We start from the raw sequence: 20,208 nt of genomic DNA, 5'->3' as shown, positions 1-20,208 counted from the left end.
TGGACCTGGTTCTAGGTGTCCAGCAGACTATAGACACAGGGAAAGTTGGGTTACCAGGCTTCATCAGATAAGGCTTTTTAAAAAAAATAATAAATTCCAGACTTCATTTGGATTTCTCCAGTTCTTCCACTGATGTCTTTTTTTTTTTTTTTTTTTAAGATTTTATTTATTTATTCATGACAGAGAGAGAGGCAGAGACGCAGGCAGAGGAAGAAGCAGGCTCCATGCAGGGAGCCTGACGTGGGACTCGATCCCAGGTCTCCAGGATCACACCCCAGGCCAAAGGTGGCGCCAAACCTCTGGGCCACCAGGGCTGCCCTCTTTTTTTTTTTTTTTTTTTTAATTTAAATTCATTTTGCCAACATATAGTGTAACACCCAGTGCTCATCCCATCCAGTGCCCCCCTCGGTGCCCGTCGCCCAGTCACCCCAACCCCCTGCCCACCTCCCCTTCCACTACCCCTTGTTTGTTTCCAGAGTTAGGAGTCTCTCATAGTTTGTGTCCCTCTCTAATTTTTCCCACTCAGTTCCCCTCCTTTCCTTTATAATCCTTTTACTTTTTTTTTATATTCCTTGTATGAGTGAAACCATATGATGATTGTCCTTCTCCGATTGACTTATTTCACTCGGCATAATATCCTCCAGTTCTATCCATGTCCAAGCAAATGGTGGGTATTCGTCTTTTGCATCAGATAAGGCTTTTAAGGCCTTATGAGACCCCTGGCTCTTGGGGTTTCCCTGAGAAGGAAAGTAGAAGAATAAACTTAAACATAATAAGGCCTTGTCATATCAATCAAATCATTTTTTTCCCTCAACATTAGTAGACTTGTGAAGTGTTTCTGTTCTTCATATGTATAAAAGAAGAAATTGTCTTTAGTACATCATTTCATATGTTTAGTATGTAAGCTTGGTATTTTTGGTTAACAAAGTTGGTAATTTGAGTAGATCCAAAAAGATAAAGGATATAATGAAAGGCTTTTTTTTTTTTTTTTTTTTTTTAAGATTTACTATTTGAGAGAGAGTGATTGAGAACATGAGTGGAGGGAGGAACAGAGGGGGAGAGAGAGAATCTCAGGCAGATTCCTGAACGCGGAGCCCAGGAGCCCAGCACAGGGCTCCATCTCCCCTGAGATCATGACCTGAGCTGAAATCAAGAGTTGGACATTTAACCAACTGAGCCATTCAGGTGACCCATAATAAAAGTTCTTTTTAAATGCTAGGAAGGAGTAGCAATCTTTTGTACTTAAATCGCTTAATGGTGATGCACATATAAAGTCACAAGTCATCAATATAGTATCTAAATTTTTTAAAAAATTATTTATTAAAACAGCTATACATTCAGTGAGACAGGATCTGAAAATGCATAGGATTTTGAGATGCCCTTTTGCAGTTTTATTAAGAAATTGAACAAAAATATAACAAGCTTTTATATGACAAACCTATTGAAATTGGTCAGATTGAGTCAGTTCTTTGCAGTGATAGTTCTCAGGCATAAAACTTGATTTTATTTCTGAAGGCTTATTTGGAGATTTATGGTAGAAAATGAACTGCCTAGTGTAGAAGAGACTGTTATCTTTACTCATGTTGTCTTTCCAAGAAGGGCTAATTCAAATTATGGGGAGCCTTGCCTTACATACATATCCCAGTGACTCTCAAATGTGTTCTTTTACATTGTCCCCTCCCCACGATCACCTCACAAGCCTTCTTGACCCTTTGAGAGTTATTTTCCCTCCATCTCTTTTACCTGCTACCTGAGATCATCTCCAGACCCTGCATGTTGTCAACAGATAAGATACTATAAACTTTGGCAAATGCAGTGGGGAAAAAAAAACAGAGTATAACAGGGAGACCTAATGTAATTGAGTATTTAAGGAATCCACCTGTGAAGAAGTGATGCTTAAGTCAACATCTAAAGGATGAAAAGAAGTTGGAAAATATTCCAGGTATAGTAACAATATATGTGAATGAGCTGAAGGAAAGCCATTCTGTGAGTTGTAGGAATCATAGAGCCCAAGTAGCTCAAGATGAGGCCGCATTCCTTTTTTTCTTTTCTTTTTTACTTTTTGTTTTTGTTTTAAGTAAGCTCTATGCCCAACATGGGGCTTGAATTCATGACTCCGAGATCAGGAGTTTCATGCTCTATGTACTGAGCCAGCCAGGCACCCCAAGGAAACATTTCCTTTATAAATGAGTACATTTAGAGGCCATGCACAAAGCTTTTAAATTGTGTCCTGGAGAGCCAGTGAAGGGCGTAAATGAGGGAAGTGACGTGTGTATTTTTGAAAGCTTAATCTGACTGTAGATGGAAAATTCATTGAGGGAGAATAAGACTGGAAGCAGGGAAAGAAGTGAAGTAGTGTAGCTGAGTGGTGGTGGTAGTTAAAGCAAGATGGTGGCCAACGAAGGGGTAAGAAGACCTATTTGAAGAACGTTTTATAGATAAACAGAGGTGGCATAGAGAACTCTGAGGTTTCTGGCATAAATCATTAGATTTACTGAAGTAGCAAAGATTGGCAGAACAGTCTAGGGATTCAACCTTGGATTTGGAAAGTTAGAGAATACTCCTGGCACATCCTAGTGGAGATTTCTAGGAAGCAGTGGATAAAAGAACATGACAAGAGAGCTGAGCTACAGATAGCTGTTGGCGTGCTATTTAAAGACAGGGAAGGGAAAATGAGTAATGCTCCGGGCCAAACTCTTCAGAATATTACAATTTAGAAGTTGGGTAAAATAAATTTATAAAACAAACTGTGAAGCAGCAGCCCAGGATGTAGTATAAAAATTAATAATGTATCTTGCCAGAGAGCCCAAGAGATAAAAGAATGTTTTAAGGAGGAATGGGGGTGCCTGGGTGGCTCAGTAGATTAAGTATCTGCCTTTGGCTCAGGTCATGATCCTGGCGTCCCAGGATCGAGCCCCATGTCGGGCTCTCTGTTCTGTGGAGAGTCTAATTCTCCCTCTCCTTCTGCTTCTTCTCCTGCTTATGCTCACACTCTCTGTGTTTCTCTCAAATAAATTTAAAAAAAAAAAAAAAAAAAGAATGGCACCTGCTTTCAAAATGCCACTGTGAAGGATCAAGTTAAATAAAATGGAATAGGGGATCCCTGGGTGGCGCAGCGGTTTAGCACCTGCCTTTGGCCCAGGGCGCAATCCTGGAGACCTGGGATCGAGTCCCACGTCGGGCTCCCGGTACATGGAGCCTGCTTCTCCCTCTGCCTGTGTCTCTGCCTCACTCTCTCTCTCTCTGTGACTATCATAAATAAATAAATAAAAATAAATAAATGAAGGTTTAAAAAAAATAATAAAATGGAACAGAAGTGTTCTTTATAGCTCTTCATCCCCATCTCATAGCCTTTCATTTTACTTCCTGACTTATTTGTTACATTTCCTGTGACCCGTTGATTTAGATTGAGATTTAGGATGCATGTGTTTTTATAGATGTCATCATTGGTACATTACGCCTCATTCATTTTGTATTATCCTGTCGTAAATATATAATTGATAGCTTTTTTGGTGATGCCCAGACATTGTCACTGTTGTGTGAAAGTAAACTGTTAAGGAATTATTGATATTTTGGAAGCATTTTCATTAATCTGTTTTGGACAGAATGGCGAAGAAGTACAATATGAAACTAGTCTACAAAAAGACATTTCTGGAATTCTATGAGGAAAAGATTAAGAACAACGAAAATAAAATGCTGTTAAAACGAATGCAGGCCTTGGAGGTAGGTATTTAGAAAGGTGTAAATATTCCTCTTTGTTTCTGACATTCCTTTTAAGGTCTTTTAGATGCTAAGTATTTATGTAAATCAGATTATTTGAACTACTCTAAGTTCTTCAGCACCTAGGACAGAGCTCATTACAGAGACGTTGCTCTGTGGGTAGTCAGGAAAAACTTGAATGCGTGAGTGAGTGGTGCTGTCATCAAATTCTGTTTTCTAGATAGTATACTGCTTTTAAATAGGATTTCTTAACCTAAGAACAGTTGGCATTTTGAGCAGGACAATTTCTTTGTTGTGAGGGGCTGTTCCCTTCACACTAGGTTGTTTAACATCTCTGGTATCTATGTGCTAGATGTCAGTAGCTTCCCTGTCCCCAGTTATGACAGCCAAAAATGACTCTGGACATTACCAAATGTTCTCTGGGGTGCAGGATTGCACTACTTTTCCACAATACTGCCTTTTGGTTACATTAGTTCTTTAAAATTTTCCTGGCTAGGGTCTAAGATGATCTTATACCATGCCAAGTCTCCTGTTGTATCCATACAACTTTCCCAATTTGGAGTGGCCTCTTTAAATTCTAAATTATCTTTTGAAATTACTTAAACCACTAAAATATTACATTCTTCGTTGGTCATATTTCCTATATTTTAAAACTAAGAATGTGGGGATCCCTGGTTGGCGCAGCGGTTTGGCGCCTGCCTTTGGCCCAGGGCGCGATCCTGGAGACCCGGGATCGAATCCCATATCGGGCTCCCGGTGCATGGAGCCTGCTTCTCCCTCTGCCTGTGTCTCTGCCTCTCTCTCTCTCTCTCTCTCTCTGTGACTATCATAAATAAATAAATTAAAAAAAATAAAAATAAAACAAAGAATGTTTATATTTGCTTTATGTTAGCTGGAGAGGCTTGTTTTTGTTTTGAGGGAGAAGAGAGAACTAGAAAAAGTGTGCATGTGCAAATCACACACACACACACATGCCTATAGGTTATCATCTTTGGTGGTGCTTTGCATGTACAACGATTATATTCTATTAGCATGTAGGTAATGAGTTGATTTGTGTAATGTATTCAAAACTGTCGACAGTGGGTTATGGGATAGCAGGGTCCCACTCCTTCAAGGATCTTACAGTATATTGAGAAGATAAATGTAGAAGCAAATAATTGAGTACCATGTGAGAACTGCAGTAATGAAATATTTAAAGTGCAGTGCATATATGAAAGGGTCTTTTGTGAAAAAAGTAAACTAAGAGTAAAGGCAGAGAGCATGAGAGAGCAGGGGATGTTTGAAGAAGCACAGATAACTTTCTGCAGCACAGTGGTTCTCCAGTCTTCTCCCCCAGTCCGCCTTTGAGGATATGACCTATCACTGTGGCTGTCTGGGGACGGACATGAGCAGTAATAGCATGTAGTTTGGCAGAGTCCTTTGGTTTTGCCTACTTCTCCTCGAAGTCACTTCTGCAGGTGTATAAAGTACTTTGAGCGGGAGACGACAAGGTCCAATGAATAGGAACATGACTTGTGACAGAATGGAGCATGGTTTGGAGGGATGTTAGGACGAGAGGCAGAAAGAGCAGTCCCAATGCTCCTGCTTTAGTCTAGGTCAGAGACTTAAATGGATCTGTTTTCTGACGTATGTATAAAAGTCTTTTCTTAAAGCCGTCAGCTTTGAGCCAGTCTGCAATAGAACCAGTAAAAGATTGTTCTCCTAGAGCACTGTTGTAGAGGGAAGGAAGAATGAAAAGTCTCATGTCAAGGCGTTATGTGGTTTTAAAGTCCTGACACCTGTTTTCTTTTTTCTTACCTGTTTTGAAAAGAATGATTAGTTTTGCAGCTTTATAATCATATGTTAATCATATGTTGTTTGGTTTTTTTAAAGTGATTGAGAGGGAAGAGAAATCAGATGTCCAGTGACAGGCAGGTAATCACATGGAGGAATCTTATACTGATAAGTTGAAGAGCAAGTCTACAACAGAATAGTTTCTGATCATTCACATTAAAGTTTTGAAGCTTTGTGTTTGATGAAACCACAACATGTGGGGTTGAGGTTCCAAAACCGTTAGTGATATTTCTTATATCCCTGAGTTAAGGTATAAAAAGTAAGGTTGCTCATGACAGCAGTACAAGACTTCAAAAAGCTACATACTTAAACAGCAAATAGCTAAATATCTGAGCTTACTGTGGGATACCGATAAGGGGGAAAAAGAAAATAGCAAAATAGACATTTCTGAATCATTTTCTTAAAAATCCATCAAGAAGATCTAGGTTTAAAGTGGTTCCTTGTGGAGCACCTGGGTGGTTCAGTCAGTTGAGTGTCTGCCTTCGGCTTAGGTTGTGATTTTGCAGTCCCAGGATCGAGCCCCACATCAGGCTCCCCACTCACCAGGGAATCTGCTTCTCTTCTGCCCCCTTTCCCTGCTCGTGCTCTTTCTCTCTCTCAAATAAATAAAATATTAAAAGAAAAGTGATTCCTTGCAAGCTGGTTTGTTGTTAAAAAAAAAAAAAAAGGGAATTACAAAGAATATATAACCTTTTATTTTTATTTTCATAAAGATTTTATTTATTTACTCATGAGAGAGACAGACACAGGCAGAGGGAGAAGCAGGTTTCCCTGCAGGGAGCCCAATGTGGGACTCCATCCCAAGACCCCAGGATCATGCCCTGAGCCGAAGGCCAGATGCTCAACTATTGAGCCACCCAGGCATACCCGTATAACCTTTTTAGAGTATGTGGTTGTTAAATACTAAGTGTTCTATGTAATTCATTATGTTTTGATTTACATATACTACAAAGTGGTACACTTCATAGTATAAAGAGATGCTATTTGAAATGGATTAAAAATAGCGGTTGAAGGTAATTTTAATATACATTTGGCCAGCATAGCCTTAAAAAACAAAGGGTGGTGTGTGTGTGTGTGTGTGTGTGTCTCCCTTCTGCAGGTTCTTAGGAAATGTAGAGACTGCCCATAATTTGGAGGCTGGCTTATTTTCCTATCTTCTTGAACTCACAGTTCTCTGTTGACTCAAGTTTTTCGTCTGTATTTTTTATTTTAGTTTTCCATTTTAATCACCAAGTGCTTATTAGGACAAGTGCTCCTTAAGCCTCATCCAGCAAACCCTCCCTCCCCCCACCCCCATCTCCCTTCTGGTAATCATCAGTGTAAGTCTCTTTCTTGTTTTACTTCCTTAGTGATTTGGCTGCCTTTTATTTCTTTTTGTTGTCAGATTGCTGTGGCTTGGGCTTAACAGTCTTATACTGAATAAAATGATAAGGGTGACTTCCTTATCCTGTTTCATGTTCCTCACTTCCTAGGGTAAAGGCTTTCAGTTTTTCCCCATTAAGGATGATGTTAACTTTGGGTTTTCATCTATGACCTTTATTCTGTTGAGGTATGTTCCAAATATACTATGTGGAGGGCTTTTATCATGAGTGGATGTTATACTTTGTCAAATGTGTTTTCTGCATCTACTGAAATGATCATATGGCTCTTAGCTTGTATTGATGTGATGTATCACAACTGATTCATGAATATTGAACCATCCTTGCAGCCCAGGAATAAATCCCACTTGATCCTGGTGAATGATTTTTTTAAATATACTGTTGAACTCCATTTGCTAGTATTTTGTTGAGGATTTTTGCATCTGTGCTTATCAGAGATACTGGCCTGTAGCTCTCTTTTTTTATGTGATGTCTTTATCTGGTTTTGGTATCAGGGCATTTGAATTTTTAAGTTTTCCTTTTCTGTTTTTTGGAATAGTTTGAGAAGAATAGATATTAACTCTTCTTTAAATGTTTAGTAGAATTTGCCTGGAAGCCACCTGAACTGGAATTTTGTTTCTTGGGAGTTTTTTGATTACTAATTCAATTTCTTTGTAGGTTATCAGTCCGTTCAAATCTTCTATTTCTTTAAATTTTGGTAGTTCATATATTTTTCAGAATTAATCCATTTCTTCCGGGTTGTCCAATTTGTTGATATATAGTTTTTCATTATGTTATATTTGTTTATTTGAATGGTGTTTGTTATTTTGCCTTCCTCATTTGTGATTCTATTTATTGGGGTCCTTTTTCTTTCTTGATGATTCTGGCTAGAGGTTCATCGATTTTCTCCATTTTGTTTGTTTGTTTTTTCAAAGAATCAGCTCCTAGTTTCATTGATTTGTTTAGTAGTAATTTTTCGTTTCTACATCATTTCTTTCTGCTCTAATCTTCATTATTTCCTTCTGCTGATTTTAGGTTTGTTCTTTTTCTAGGTCCTTTTTCTAGGTGTAAGTTTAGGTAGTTTATTTTTTAGGTTTTTCTTGCCTCTTGAGGTAGCCTGTATTGCTATAAGCTTCCCTCTGAGAACCACTTTTGCTGCGTCTCAAAGGCTTTGGACCACTGTGTGTTCATTTTCGTTTATTTCCATGTACTTTTTTTATTCTTTTATTTCCTGGTTGACCCATTCATTATTTAGTAGCATGTTTTTTACCTTCCCTATATTTGTGATCTTTCCAGATTTTTTCTTGTGGTTGACTTCCAGTTTCATAGTTGTGGCCAGAAAAGATGCATGTTATGACTTTGATCTTTTTAAATTTGTTGAGGCTTGTTTTGTGGCCTAATGTGTGTTCTGTTCTGGAGAATGTTCCATGTATACTTGAAAATAATATGTATTCTGCTGTTTTAGGATGGAATGTTCTAAATATTTCTGTTAAATCCCATCTGGTCCAGTGTGTTATTCAGTTATTGTTTCCTTGTTGATTTTCTGTTAAGATGATCTGTCCATTGCTGTGAGATGTTAAAGTAAACTACTATTATTGTATTATTATCAGTTAGTTTCTTTATGTTTGTTATTAATTGTTTTATGTATTTGGGTGCTCCCATGTTGGGAGCATAAATATTTACAATTGTTAAAACTTCCTTTTTGATTTTCCCCTTTATTATTATCTAGTGTTCTTCTTGGTCTCTTGTTACAGTCTTTGTTTTAAAATCTATTTTGTGCAATATAAGTATTGTTCCTACCCTGTCTTTTGCCAACCATTTGCATGATAAATGTTTCTCCATCCCCTCACTTTCTTCTTCTTCTTCTTCTTTCTTCTTTTTTCTCCTCCTCCTCCCCCTCCCCCTCTTCCTCCTCCTCCTTTGTTTTTTTTTTAAGATTTATTTTACTGAGAGAGCATGCATATGCATGGCAGGGAGGGGCAGAGGGAGACTAAAAGAGAATCCCAAACAGAGTCCATGCTGAATTCAGAGCCTGACGTGAGGCTCAATCCCAGGACCCTGAGATCACAACCTAAGCTGAAACCAAGAGTTGGGTGCTCAGTCAACTGTAACACGCAGGCACCTCTCTATCCCCTCACTTTCAAGTTGCAGGTGTTCCTTAGGTCTAAAATGAATCTCTTGTACACAGCATATAGATGGGTCTTGTTTTTTATCCATTCTGTCATCCTATGTCTTTTGATTGGAGTGTTTAACCCATTTACTTTCAAAGTAGTTATTGACAGATATTTATTGCCATTTTATTAGTCATTTTGTGGTTTCTTCTGGAGATTTTCGCTGATCCTTTCTTCTATTTCTTGCATGGTTTACTGGTTTTCTTTAGTGATGTATTTGGATTTCTTTCTCTCTATTCCTTGCATACTTATTAGTGGTTTTTGATTGGTGGTTACCATTAGGTTTGTATATAACATCAGCATATAGCAGTCTATATTAATTTGATGGTCAGTTTAAGTTTGAACTCATTCTTTACTCCTCCCCAAGTTTTAGGTATATGATGTCCTGTTTTATATCCTTATATTTTATGAGTTCCTTGATTGAGTTTTTACAGACACTCATTTTACTGCTTTAATGTTTCCTGCTCTCATACTGTCATTTTCGGTCTTTCCCCTTCACTCAAAGAGTCCCCTGTAATACTTGTAGGGCTGGGTTAGTAGTCACAGACTCCTTTAACTCCTTTAAGATAGTCTTGCTGGATAGAGTATTCTTGCCTGTAGATTTTTCCTATTTAGCTCTTTGTATATGTCATTCTACTCCCTTTGGCTTGCAAAGTTTCTATTGAAAATTTCCTGCTAGCCCTATGGGTTTTCTCCTATAGCAGTACCAGTGTTCTCCACGGAGCTCCAAGCACACTGACCAGGCTTTTAAGCCCCACTGGTTGCAAGAACTCTTGAAATTTGGTTCCTTTAGCTTTATAAGCCAGTTGTTACGGAGATTTGTTTCCCTTGTACTCTGCCCTGTGTGTTGGTTTGTTTCTCACCCTTCTCAGCACTGTAGCTCCCTCCCCACCAGAATGCCCAGGATCTGTTTCTTCCAAATCTTGTCCCTGCACTCCCTACCTACTTCAATGGGGCCTCTTTCTACCTTTAGTTGTGGAGTTTGTTTTGCCAGTCTTCAGATCGATTTCTGGGGTATTTAGGATGATTTGGTAGTTTTTGGTTGTATTCATGGGACGAGGTGAGCCTATGGGCCTCTTAACTCTACCACTATCTTCCGCCAGCATTTTGAATTTTTCACCTGTATTATTTCTAACTTCTGTTCATGCTTCTGATGGCTAATACATTACTGTAATATTTAAGTTAATATTTAGCTCTTTTGATAACTCCCTTCCACTTTATAACAGAAAAAGTCTTTGGGAGTCAGGGAGATCCAAGTGTTTGATGCTAAGTGACCCTTGGTGGTGATTAAATAAATGGTACAGTTTTGTCCAACTGTAAATGTTCTATGATTATCATCAAAATTGACCATGACAGCTATTTTATTAGGGGAGGATCCTTTCACCCATTTTTTTTTTTTTTTTTTTTTTTTTTTTTTTTTTTTTTAGTATTTCAAAAGTATATGTAGTTTGTATTCCTGAAATAATATTTAAGGATTATTTTCTTAATTATTTTATTTTACTTTATTTTAGTGACTTAGTACTTTTAATTCTGAATTATAAGTTTCATTTAATTTCCTAACTAGGAATTTCACTTGCTTCCCTAGCCATATCCAGCAAATGAGAATTCCAAACTTGCCTCTGAGAAGGTGGATGACTATGAACATGCAGCAGAGTACATGAAGAACAGTCAAGTAAGGTTACCTTTGGTAAGTCTTCATTTGTAGCAGTTTTATAGAAAAATGAAAAAAAAAAAGCTTATATTATATGGAAACTTACGAAATTATTTTGTTGAAATCAGATATGTGTTAGTCTGTTTCCCCTTTTTGTAACCATAGAATAGAAGATAAAATATTTCAATACTGAGAATGAATGGAGTGCTATATCAGGCAGTAAAGATGGGGGAAAAAGCTACAGGCTTGGTTGGAGAATTCCTTGCTATATCATTGTATCTTAATATAGGCACTGCTGACTCACTGTGTTCCATAGATAAAATTCAAGGGTTCATGAACATACATTGAGAAAAATTATATCTCCATTTTCACTGACTTCTACATGGAATTTCACATTTTCTTTAAGAATGCAACTATACCACAATGGTATTAGATATAGCTGTGACTTTGTCATCAATATAAATTACAAAAAAAAAAAAAGAAAAGAAAAGAAATTGGCATTACACATTTCTGCTGATGTCTTAGACTATCATTTATATTCATCACTTCTCCAAAATCACATTAGTTACTGGAATTGCCAATCTAGCTTGTTAGTCAAGGCATGTGCAAAGTAGCATGTGTATTTCTATATAAACATGTTTTTTAGTATTTTGGTAACTATTTTAAGTATAATTTATTTCCTTTATGGGGTATGAGTTTTGTGATTGCTTTGTAAAAACACAGAAATCATATTCCCTCCTATAATGCTATTGGATGTTGCAAGATAGGCTTTTTAATTTTTTTATTTTCCAAGTTAAAAATATAAGATAGATGTGTTTTCCAATTACACATGTGCACAAATACCCTCTTTACACAAATTGACCCTTCAATTGAGAATCAGTGGTTTAGAGAATTAGGAGTGCAAAATTCAGAAGATGACATTGAAATCTCATTGATTTCTTTTATATATTTAGGTCACAATAATATTAACAGTAAATTGTGTGTATAGTTGACCCTTGGACAGTAAGCCTCTAACTTTTGACTCCCCAAAAGCTTAACTGCTAATAGCCAACTGTTGACCAGAAGCCTTACCAATAACTTGATCAGTTAATTAATATGTATTTTGCATATGTATTATATACTGTATTTTTACAATAATGTAAGTTAGAGAAAAGTTATTAGGAAAATCATAGGAGAAAACACATTTACATTTGTTCAAAAAAATCCACATATAAGTATACCAGCAGGTTCAAATCTGCGTTGTTCAAGGGTCAACTTATATTTATAGTGAAATAGGATTGTGTGGGCACTTCTGTCCAGTATTGAAAAGTAGGCATTTATGTACTTCCATATTCAATCTAAAAGTTCTTTTTTTTTTGTTTTTTTTTTTTTTAATTTCAGGGAACCTTAAGTAAATCAGAGTGGGAAGCCACAAGTGAGTATATCATCACTGTAGATTTACTGACGTTTTCAAAGTTTGTTTCAGAGTGCTCCTTAAAATTTGAACACTTTGGAATTTCTCTGACACATACGAGGGTGTGCGTATTTATGTTTACATAAATAAATGGTATTATTAAATGGTTTACATAAATAAATGGCACGTTTGGAAATTTTGGCTTATTAAACACTACCATGTATTTTGTTTCTAGCCACTCTGGTGTTGACAACACAGACATAATAAGTATTAGAGCATTTAGTGAAGCAGCAGTGAGCAGGATATTTTAGAGGGATGTGTGATTGGGAAGGGCCTGGTGCCTATATTTTGAAGTGAGGTGCCTGTCTTTGTAAGAGAAGTCAGAAGCCTGTCAAATCTGTGAAGTCTGTGATTCTTCAGCAAATGGATGTTGAATAAGCTAACTCCGAAAGCCTCAGTGTTAAGATGATGATAATATCCTTATATGGGTGCCCTGAGGGCATAAAAGATAGTTCCCACTGTTAATTTAAGTATTTGTTGATTTTGTTGAAGGCATAAGTGGTAATCATAGACCATCCATTTGATAAATGTTGAGTATTGACTTACATAACATGCTGTCAGAGGGTTCTGGGGGAATTAAAAGAAAAACAGTTGTAATCTCTACTTTCCAGATGTATACTGTCTAATGGAAGAAACAGACACAAATAAATGTAGTACTAGGCAAACTGTTTTAAGGGCTGTCATTTTTATAATAGGGAAAAAAGTTGAAGGAGAGCCAAAGGAAAGGTAGTAAAATCTGAGAAATAATAGTTGATATATTTGAGTATTTAACATGTGCTTGAGCATGACTGGAGACTTTTCCTATGTTGTAACTCATTTAATCCTCACAACTTTTCAGGTAGACTACTTTTTCTAATATCTCTTTTTCATAGATAAGAAAACACTTCAGTAACTTGTTTGAGGTCACAGAGCTAACCCAGATGATTCATACTTGTAACCATGCCTCATGGAAGCCCATGTGGAAGGATTGTTCTTAGGACTTGACAAATTAGAGAAGGAAGGGAAAGGAAACGAATAGAGCCAACATCTTGAGCCCATCTGTCTCAGAATATTGCTACCCTTAGTGGAAATGGGATTACAGGGCCAGCAGACTGGGAAATGTGTGCCTAAACCTGTACATTTCATTACTTTTCCTAGAGTGGAGATGAGCCAGTTATGTTAGAGAGCCTGCCAGTCCCAAATATGATGTAAGGAAAAAGCTTTGGTCACAGGTCATGATGGTGGTACTATCTGTAGTTTCAAACTGTATTTCTGTATCTCAGTATGGACTTGAGTAATAGCACGCAGAGGATGAATTAGATGCCCTCAGACAGTGGAGGGAGTTGGGTTAGAGATGTGAAAAGCAGTAAGAAAGGAGCAGTGGCCACATAGTAGCTAGGATCTACCTGGTCAGGATCAGTGTGTTCTTTGATGCATCACACTTCTAACCTGGAGGGCTCTGTGGCCTGGAAAGTATCTTGCCCCGTGTCATAGTCTAGTAAGTGCGAGAAGCTGTACTTCAAACTTCTGGTTTAATCATGAAGCTCATATTACTAGAACCTGCTGCTCCTCTAGAAGATCTGTTAAATGTGAAAGGAAAGTAGAGAATTGTTGATTTGTTTTTAGAAGTGGGTTCAAGATTTATTTCTTTAAATCCCAATCGATATGCCTGCATAAAGGCATTTTATATGAGTCAGACTCTCAGAATGTTTGAGTTAGAAAGGAATGAAAGTTATTAATTGCCAATGTGAATTCAAACACTGTGTCTTAGTGATTTTAAATGACCCTAGATTTAGGGTAGGTCAGGACTGCTGGGTTGTTTGCAGTAGGTACCGATGTGTTTGGGATGAGTTTGTCAAGGTTAGACTGCAGAAGGATCACTTGGAGTGGGGGCCAAGCTAACTAATGCTGGCCGCTCTTAAGTCTTGTATTATACTTAGAATGTCTTGGACTGCTTTGCTTTCTTATCTTCTAGAAAACTACCATGTTGATATTGCCCTGACTGTTCTCTATCCACTGTATAATGCCAGCAATGTTTCATTTCTCCTAAAAGAAATTAGGAATAATAGATAAGAAACAGAATAGCATTAAAAGTAGCATTTTGGAAGGACTGGGGTGATACACCTGGACAGGTTGAATAAAACCTAGAGGATTGTGAGGTTTTTACATTGTCTGCAGTCATTCATCTGTATCCCATTCAGAAGTTAAGGGAGGACACCAAGGTACGTGGGTCTACTATCCTGACTCGCTGAATGTCCTAGTGTACACCCTGAACATCCTTGTGATGTTTTAAGGATTTATCATTTTTGTCAGGGGTTTATATAGCATAAAATCTATTGGTATCTTATTAGAAGATGTAATAGGTTTGAATTTTAGTGTGATCCAGAATGAAGACCAATACATACACTTAGATGTCTGAGTGAACACACAGTGTATTTAAGGGACAATATTCATGGGATTGGAATATCACTATTGGGGCCAGATAAATCTCTCTAAGCATCAATTCTCATGTAGCTTTTGGCTTACTTATCAGGACCTACAACACAACAATTGGATAATTGGATGAATTTTAACTTGCACGTTACTTACGTTCCTTATAATTCTTATTAGTTTTATTTTTCCCCCGAACAGAAAACCTAGATAACCAATGCCAGAAGCATTGATGGTAGTGCAATTATTCTACCTGTCTCACTCCAGATAAAAAGAATTGTTATAAGATTTTTTAGTTTTAATTTTCTTTGCCTTTATACTTTTAATTTTTTTTTTTATCTCAAACTGTTTTTAGAAATTTTTAAAGCTGTTGAATTGGTTTTCTCAAGAGCTGTAATGTCACTGAGTATTATAAGTGATTGTTTTCAGGTAAATAGATATAACCCCCTATATGCTGAAATATGATTCAGAATAATTGAGGACCCTTAGAAATAATGGGATTTTTCCCTTCAGAAGCTTGAGAATTTTCACCAAATTATAAACAAGACTGAAATTGTTATTTAGCTTAAGGATATAAGAAACCAAACTCTAATTTTTATTATTTTCTTTTTAGGTATTTACTTGGTTTTTGCATTTGAGAAGCAGCAGTGAGCACATACGCAGTAGCCCAGGACAGCTGTGTCCCGTCCTATACAGATTTGAGTGATCCATCCTAGATTTGACAACTTTGTTTAATTATTCTAAATGTGCAGGATGCTGCCGGAAACTCCAGTGTATAAATTCAACATTTGCTGTCTGTGACAGATGAACTTTTGTGTGTGTATATAAGAATCAGTTGGGACCTTTGTCTTTAAAAATCTATTTTTAAGTAATGTTCTAAGAATTCCATTTGCCTCACTACTCTCTTAGCGCATAAAAATTATAGTATGACTTGTTTGAGCTCCTGAGCTCTTTCCATAGTGCTCTGATTTGTTCAGTGTTTGTTTACAGTATTAAATTTATTGCAGTTATAGAATTGATGAGGGAGCATACTGGTTTGTGGGGTTTGTGCTCATTTCTGTAGTTTTGTTATATAGTGTTCAAGATTAAATGGATTGTGTTCTGTACTATTGAATGTGTTCAATATATATCACTAAAGTTGCAAGTTTAAAACAGAATTTTAAATGATCATAAAAATTATTTACCTAGAATTTTTGTCAGTTTTTACGTTTCATTATAAATACTAACTACCTTATTTGCAAAGACGATCTAATTCTGGAACTGGTTAGAACGGTTTCGATGCCAGCATAAAATTATTTTGGATTTTAGGGGCTTTATCTTAAAGATTTCCTTCCATAGCAATGAATGTTTCTAGTTATCAGGAATGTAGTTAGACTGATTTCTCTTTGTTCCTTGAACAAAAATGCCACAGTTGTTTTTTCTCGTGATTTAATGAAAACCTGTCCCGTGTGAACATTTTCCTCAGATGTATGTATGGGACTGCAACAGGAGGATGTGATTAGAGGAATCTGACAAGCAGACTTCGGATGAATTCCCCCCGAGGTTAGACGTGTAGGATACGGGCACTGTGTGCTCTGTAGATGCGTTACTCCCCTTCAGCCCTGGGAGAACAGTACCTGCTCTTCTGTGTCACCACGTCGTGCTTGGTGCAGTAGGATCCAGCGTCCCATCACTGCTCAAGATCTGTATTTGCCATTTCAGAATTGTTGACTCCTCTTCCAGACCGACACTTAGGTGAATGGTCATCCTTACTTTACGTCACCATTTAAAAAACTTGCCAGTGTTAGGTGTAGTGAAAAACTTACAAAGAACAAAACAGCAATTATTGCATATTCTTCTAAAAATCATCTAAAAATGATTTTTTAATCAGTGCATGGATTTAAAAGACTACTTTCTATAATTATCCAGAGTACTTGTTTAAAACAAAGTTTCTTAATTTGTTTACATATGTTGATTATTCATGGTGTAACAGATATTTTAACAAGAGAACACAGGTTACCTGCTTTTTGTTCCTTGTGCAATTTGTTGGTCCCCAAGCTGTTACCAGTTTATAAAAATTAAGTCTTTTTGCCTTAGTGGTGGCTTGCCATAAGTCATTTGGGGGAAATAAATAATAGCATTTCTGGCTGCTGTTAGCCAGCGGAGGTTTGGTAGTGGTGCTGGGGATGTGAGGTGAACTCTTCATGTTACATATGCGGGTTCATTTTAGTTCTGGGGAAAGTTCCAGAAAGTGTTTTGATAATTTGCTAGTGGATGTGGCTTATTACTTCTTAATCATCATTTTCATTTAATGGCCTTAGCCAATTTTAAGCAAGTAGTAAAACATTTTTAGCCCCTTGCTCTTTCCACCCCATGGGTGATTTGTGGGAGAGAAGGATCCCCTGAAGGATGGAGTGATTGGCGGTAATACAAAGCAGACAAGGAAGGTGCAGTCCCCCGGGGCCTTCACTGAAGGCACAGAAAGGGGTAAAGGAAACCCAAGTGGATTCAGCCAGTCTTTTCACCTCAAGCAAGCAAGCTGTTGTGTGTACAGGAGGCACATGAAGCCGCACCCAGAAGATGCAGGGTTCTGGCATTGCCCCGTGCTTGAGCTTTATCCTTCTAGCCGCCTCTGCTCTTCCTTCCAACCTGATACCTTCGTCCTGCATCTAAGTGTCTGGACAGGGACTCAGGGAAACCGGTTAGGAAAGGGGCATGGCCCTTCACTATCAGGTCGGTGATGTGAAGTTTATGGGAGTGATTACAGGCTCTCCAGTTTGTCCTCCAATGAGAAAAGTGAAATGGAGATCAAACCAGCCACTTGAGAGGACACAACCCAAGGATTGGGAGGATTGGTCTAGGAACCTGGCTGGACTGTGGTATAACGAATGCTCAAGTTGAATTCTTTGGGCCTAAAATACGCTAAAGTGTAACCATGGTGTTCACAGAGATGAGCTGGCTATTTCCAGCTGCATTCAAAGGGGCGGTGTCCTCCCCTGCACACCGCAGCTGTCCGTAGTAATGACCGCTCTTCCCATGCGCAGGGTGACTCCCAGAACAATCTGCCTTCGGGGAGAGAAGGCATTGATTAGAGACTTGACTTCTGTTAACTAATGTGTGTGATGCCTCTGAGAGGCAGATGACCGGTGCAGAGTTTCCTGGCCTACAGTGTCCCCAAACCTGAAAGTTGAGGAAATGTGATTGCTACCTAATCTGTGTTTGTAGCATTATGTAATAGAGCATCAGAGCAGAGGTGTACAAAGTGGGGGGCTTTGAAGCAGCATGCGGTGTGGGTCAGCAGTGGGGAGAGGAGGCAGAGAATGCGTGGTCAGATCCGAGGCCCGGTCTCCCATCCCCTCAGCCTATCTTAACCCCTTCTGTTACGTTATTTTGGTCAGTCTTTAAGTATCCTAGTGAAGATGGGGTTTCTTGTGTAGATCTGCCGGTGAATATTCTAGCTCTTGAATGTTGTTTTTCATTGTTAATATGCTGACTTTTTTGTCTACTTCAGGCTTTGTATGTATCGTGAGCAAGGTGTCTGGGTCTTCAAGGTCGGGCCAGATCCAGGGACCAGATCCAGGGACCAGGGCCCTGTAATAAAAGTTGTACCGAAATGCCTGCAGTATTTACTGGCCCTTTGGTCACATAGGAGCACAGGTACATGATGTGACCGCCTCGCCTCCCTAGATGCTACGTCAGGTACCACGCACCTGGGTAGGCTCATTTCTTGCCCTCTAACAGAGCAATATTCCAGGTTCCTCAAAGGCGGGCAGTGCGGTGACTCCTGCACTTAGTGATAGATGTGACTAGGCCGGGGGACAGCCAGCTCTTCACCTTCTCTGCTCCTCCTCTGCTCCCACCTAATCCTGAAGCCTGGGCACCTGCTCCTCACTGCAGTACTGAGCAAGCGTGGAACACCCAAGAGTACCTTCTTCAGGCTGGGTAGACTCTGAGTTAGCCAAAGCCCTCTGCTCCCTAGACTCCCTGGGCCAGGATTCCCTGGGGACAGCAGACCTGGAATAAAGCCAGGTTGACAACATTTAAGCTCCTTCCTTTGGTCAGTAGCTTTTCTAAATCTTTTATGTGCATTAGTTCACTTTGGCACTCGTGACTATATGAGCTATGCACTGTTATCCCTCTTTTAATAATGAGGAAACTGGAGCACAGAGAGAGAACATAAAGTTGCCCAAAGTGGAGCCAAGATTGGACTACCCATATCCCTCGAGTCAGGCCCGCAATCCAATTTTATGTTACACACCTCAAGAGATTAAATCCAGATGACTTCTCACCTATTCACTGCCCACAACTTAAAATGTTACCTGCTTGGTGCTCCAACCTTTTGGTGTTCGAACCTTTGATACTTTTTTTGGGGCACCTGGGTGGCTCATTCAGTTAAGTGTCTGCTTTCGGCTCCGGTCATGATCCTGGGGTCCTGGGATTGAGCCCCGTGTCAGGCTCCCTGCTCAGCAGACAGCCTGCTTCTCCTACCCCTTCCCCTGCTTGTGTACATATGTTCTGTCTCTCCCTCTCTCTCTAATCTTGAAAACAGACTTCCGTACTTATTTAAGTGTCCCCTGAGAGGAGCATTTATCCTGTGTAAGGCTTTGGGGCAGAGAGCAAGAAGGTATTTGAGTGTACTTGGGGACTGAGGGTAAAAGTGAATAATCAATAGGCAAGAGGACAAAGATAGACTTGGACTTCACATTTTGGTAGACCTGCTTCTTAAGCTACTAGTCCTGTAGCAAATCCAGTTTAGTCTGCATCTTAGGGGGCTAGAGGATGGTTCTTTTCCCACCCTCACCATTTGGAAGTGGCAAGAGGTGGAAACACAGTGTGAGAGTAGAGCCAACAGGAGAGGCCAAGTGAAGGAATCTTCAGTCTGAGTTGATTATCCAGGCAGAGGCAAATCATTTTGTTCTAAATTTTAGTTGAAGTATAACATACACAAGTTTTTGGTTTTTCACAAATGGGCCACAAATACAATCACCACTTCAATCAACAAACTATTACCACCACCCCAGAACCCCCCCACCATGTTCCCTTCTGGTAACTACCTCCCCAAGGGTAACCACTGTCTAACGTCTGAGAAATAGATTGGTTTTGTCTGGTTTTGGACATAATCTAAATGGAATCAAATAGTCTGTATTCTCTTGTATCTGGCTGGTTTGCTGTACATTATGTTTGTAAGATTTTTGTTGCATGGATTTGTATGTGGTTTTTTTTTTTCTCTCATGGCTGTATAGTATTCCATTGCGTAAATAAACCACATATTTATCCCATGGATGTTTGTGAACTATTACTAATAGTACTGCTTCAAATATCCTAGTACATGAATACATAGGTACTCCTTTCTGCCTAGCAGTGGAATTGCAGGGTCAGTATATACATAGGTTCAGCTTTACTGGATACAGTCAGACAGTTTTCCAAAGTTCCAGTCGCTACCCTCAGTAGTGTCTGTCTTTTTCATTTCATTCTGGCAGGCATGTAGTATCTCATCCTGGCTTTTGTTTTCATTTTACTGATTAATGAGATTTGAGCACTTTTCATAGGATTATTGCCTTTTTATTATCTTGTTAAATGTTCAGGTTCTTGCCCACTTTTCTATTGGATGGGCTATCTTTTGTATTGTGGTTT

General features: G+C 38.6%; 1 protein-coding gene across 2 annotated transcripts in view; it reads left to right on the top strand.

Annotated features, from left to right (window-relative positions):
- Positions 1 to 19,855, top strand: part of LOC129514583 (mRNA cap guanine-N7 methyltransferase) — a 33,360-nt gene extending 13,505 nt beyond the window's left edge. For both annotated transcript variants that reach the window (XM_055333265.1, XM_055333264.1), the window contains exons 8-11: positions 3,606 to 3,723; positions 10,668 to 10,769; positions 12,114 to 12,147; positions 15,209 to 19,855. In XM_055333265.1, coding sequence (XP_055189240.1) covers positions 3,606 to 3,723; positions 10,668 to 10,769; positions 12,114 to 12,147; positions 15,209 to 15,246 — 292 coding nt within the window. In that variant the 3' untranslated portion in view covers positions 15,247 to 19,855. The remainder of the gene's footprint in view (positions 1 to 3,605; positions 3,724 to 10,667; positions 10,770 to 12,113; positions 12,148 to 15,208) is intronic.
- Positions 19,856 to 20,208: the final 353 nt, after the last annotated feature.

Source organism: Nyctereutes procyonoides, unplaced genomic scaffold (assembly GCF_905146905.1).
Source record: "Nyctereutes procyonoides isolate TBG_1078 unplaced genomic scaffold, NYPRO_anot_genome, whole genome shotgun sequence".
NCBI classification, from domain to species: domain Eukaryota; kingdom Metazoa; phylum Chordata; class Mammalia; order Carnivora; family Canidae; genus Nyctereutes; species Nyctereutes procyonoides.
Note: the sequence above shows the minus strand (reverse complement) of the source record. Positions and strands in the feature narration are given on the sequence as shown.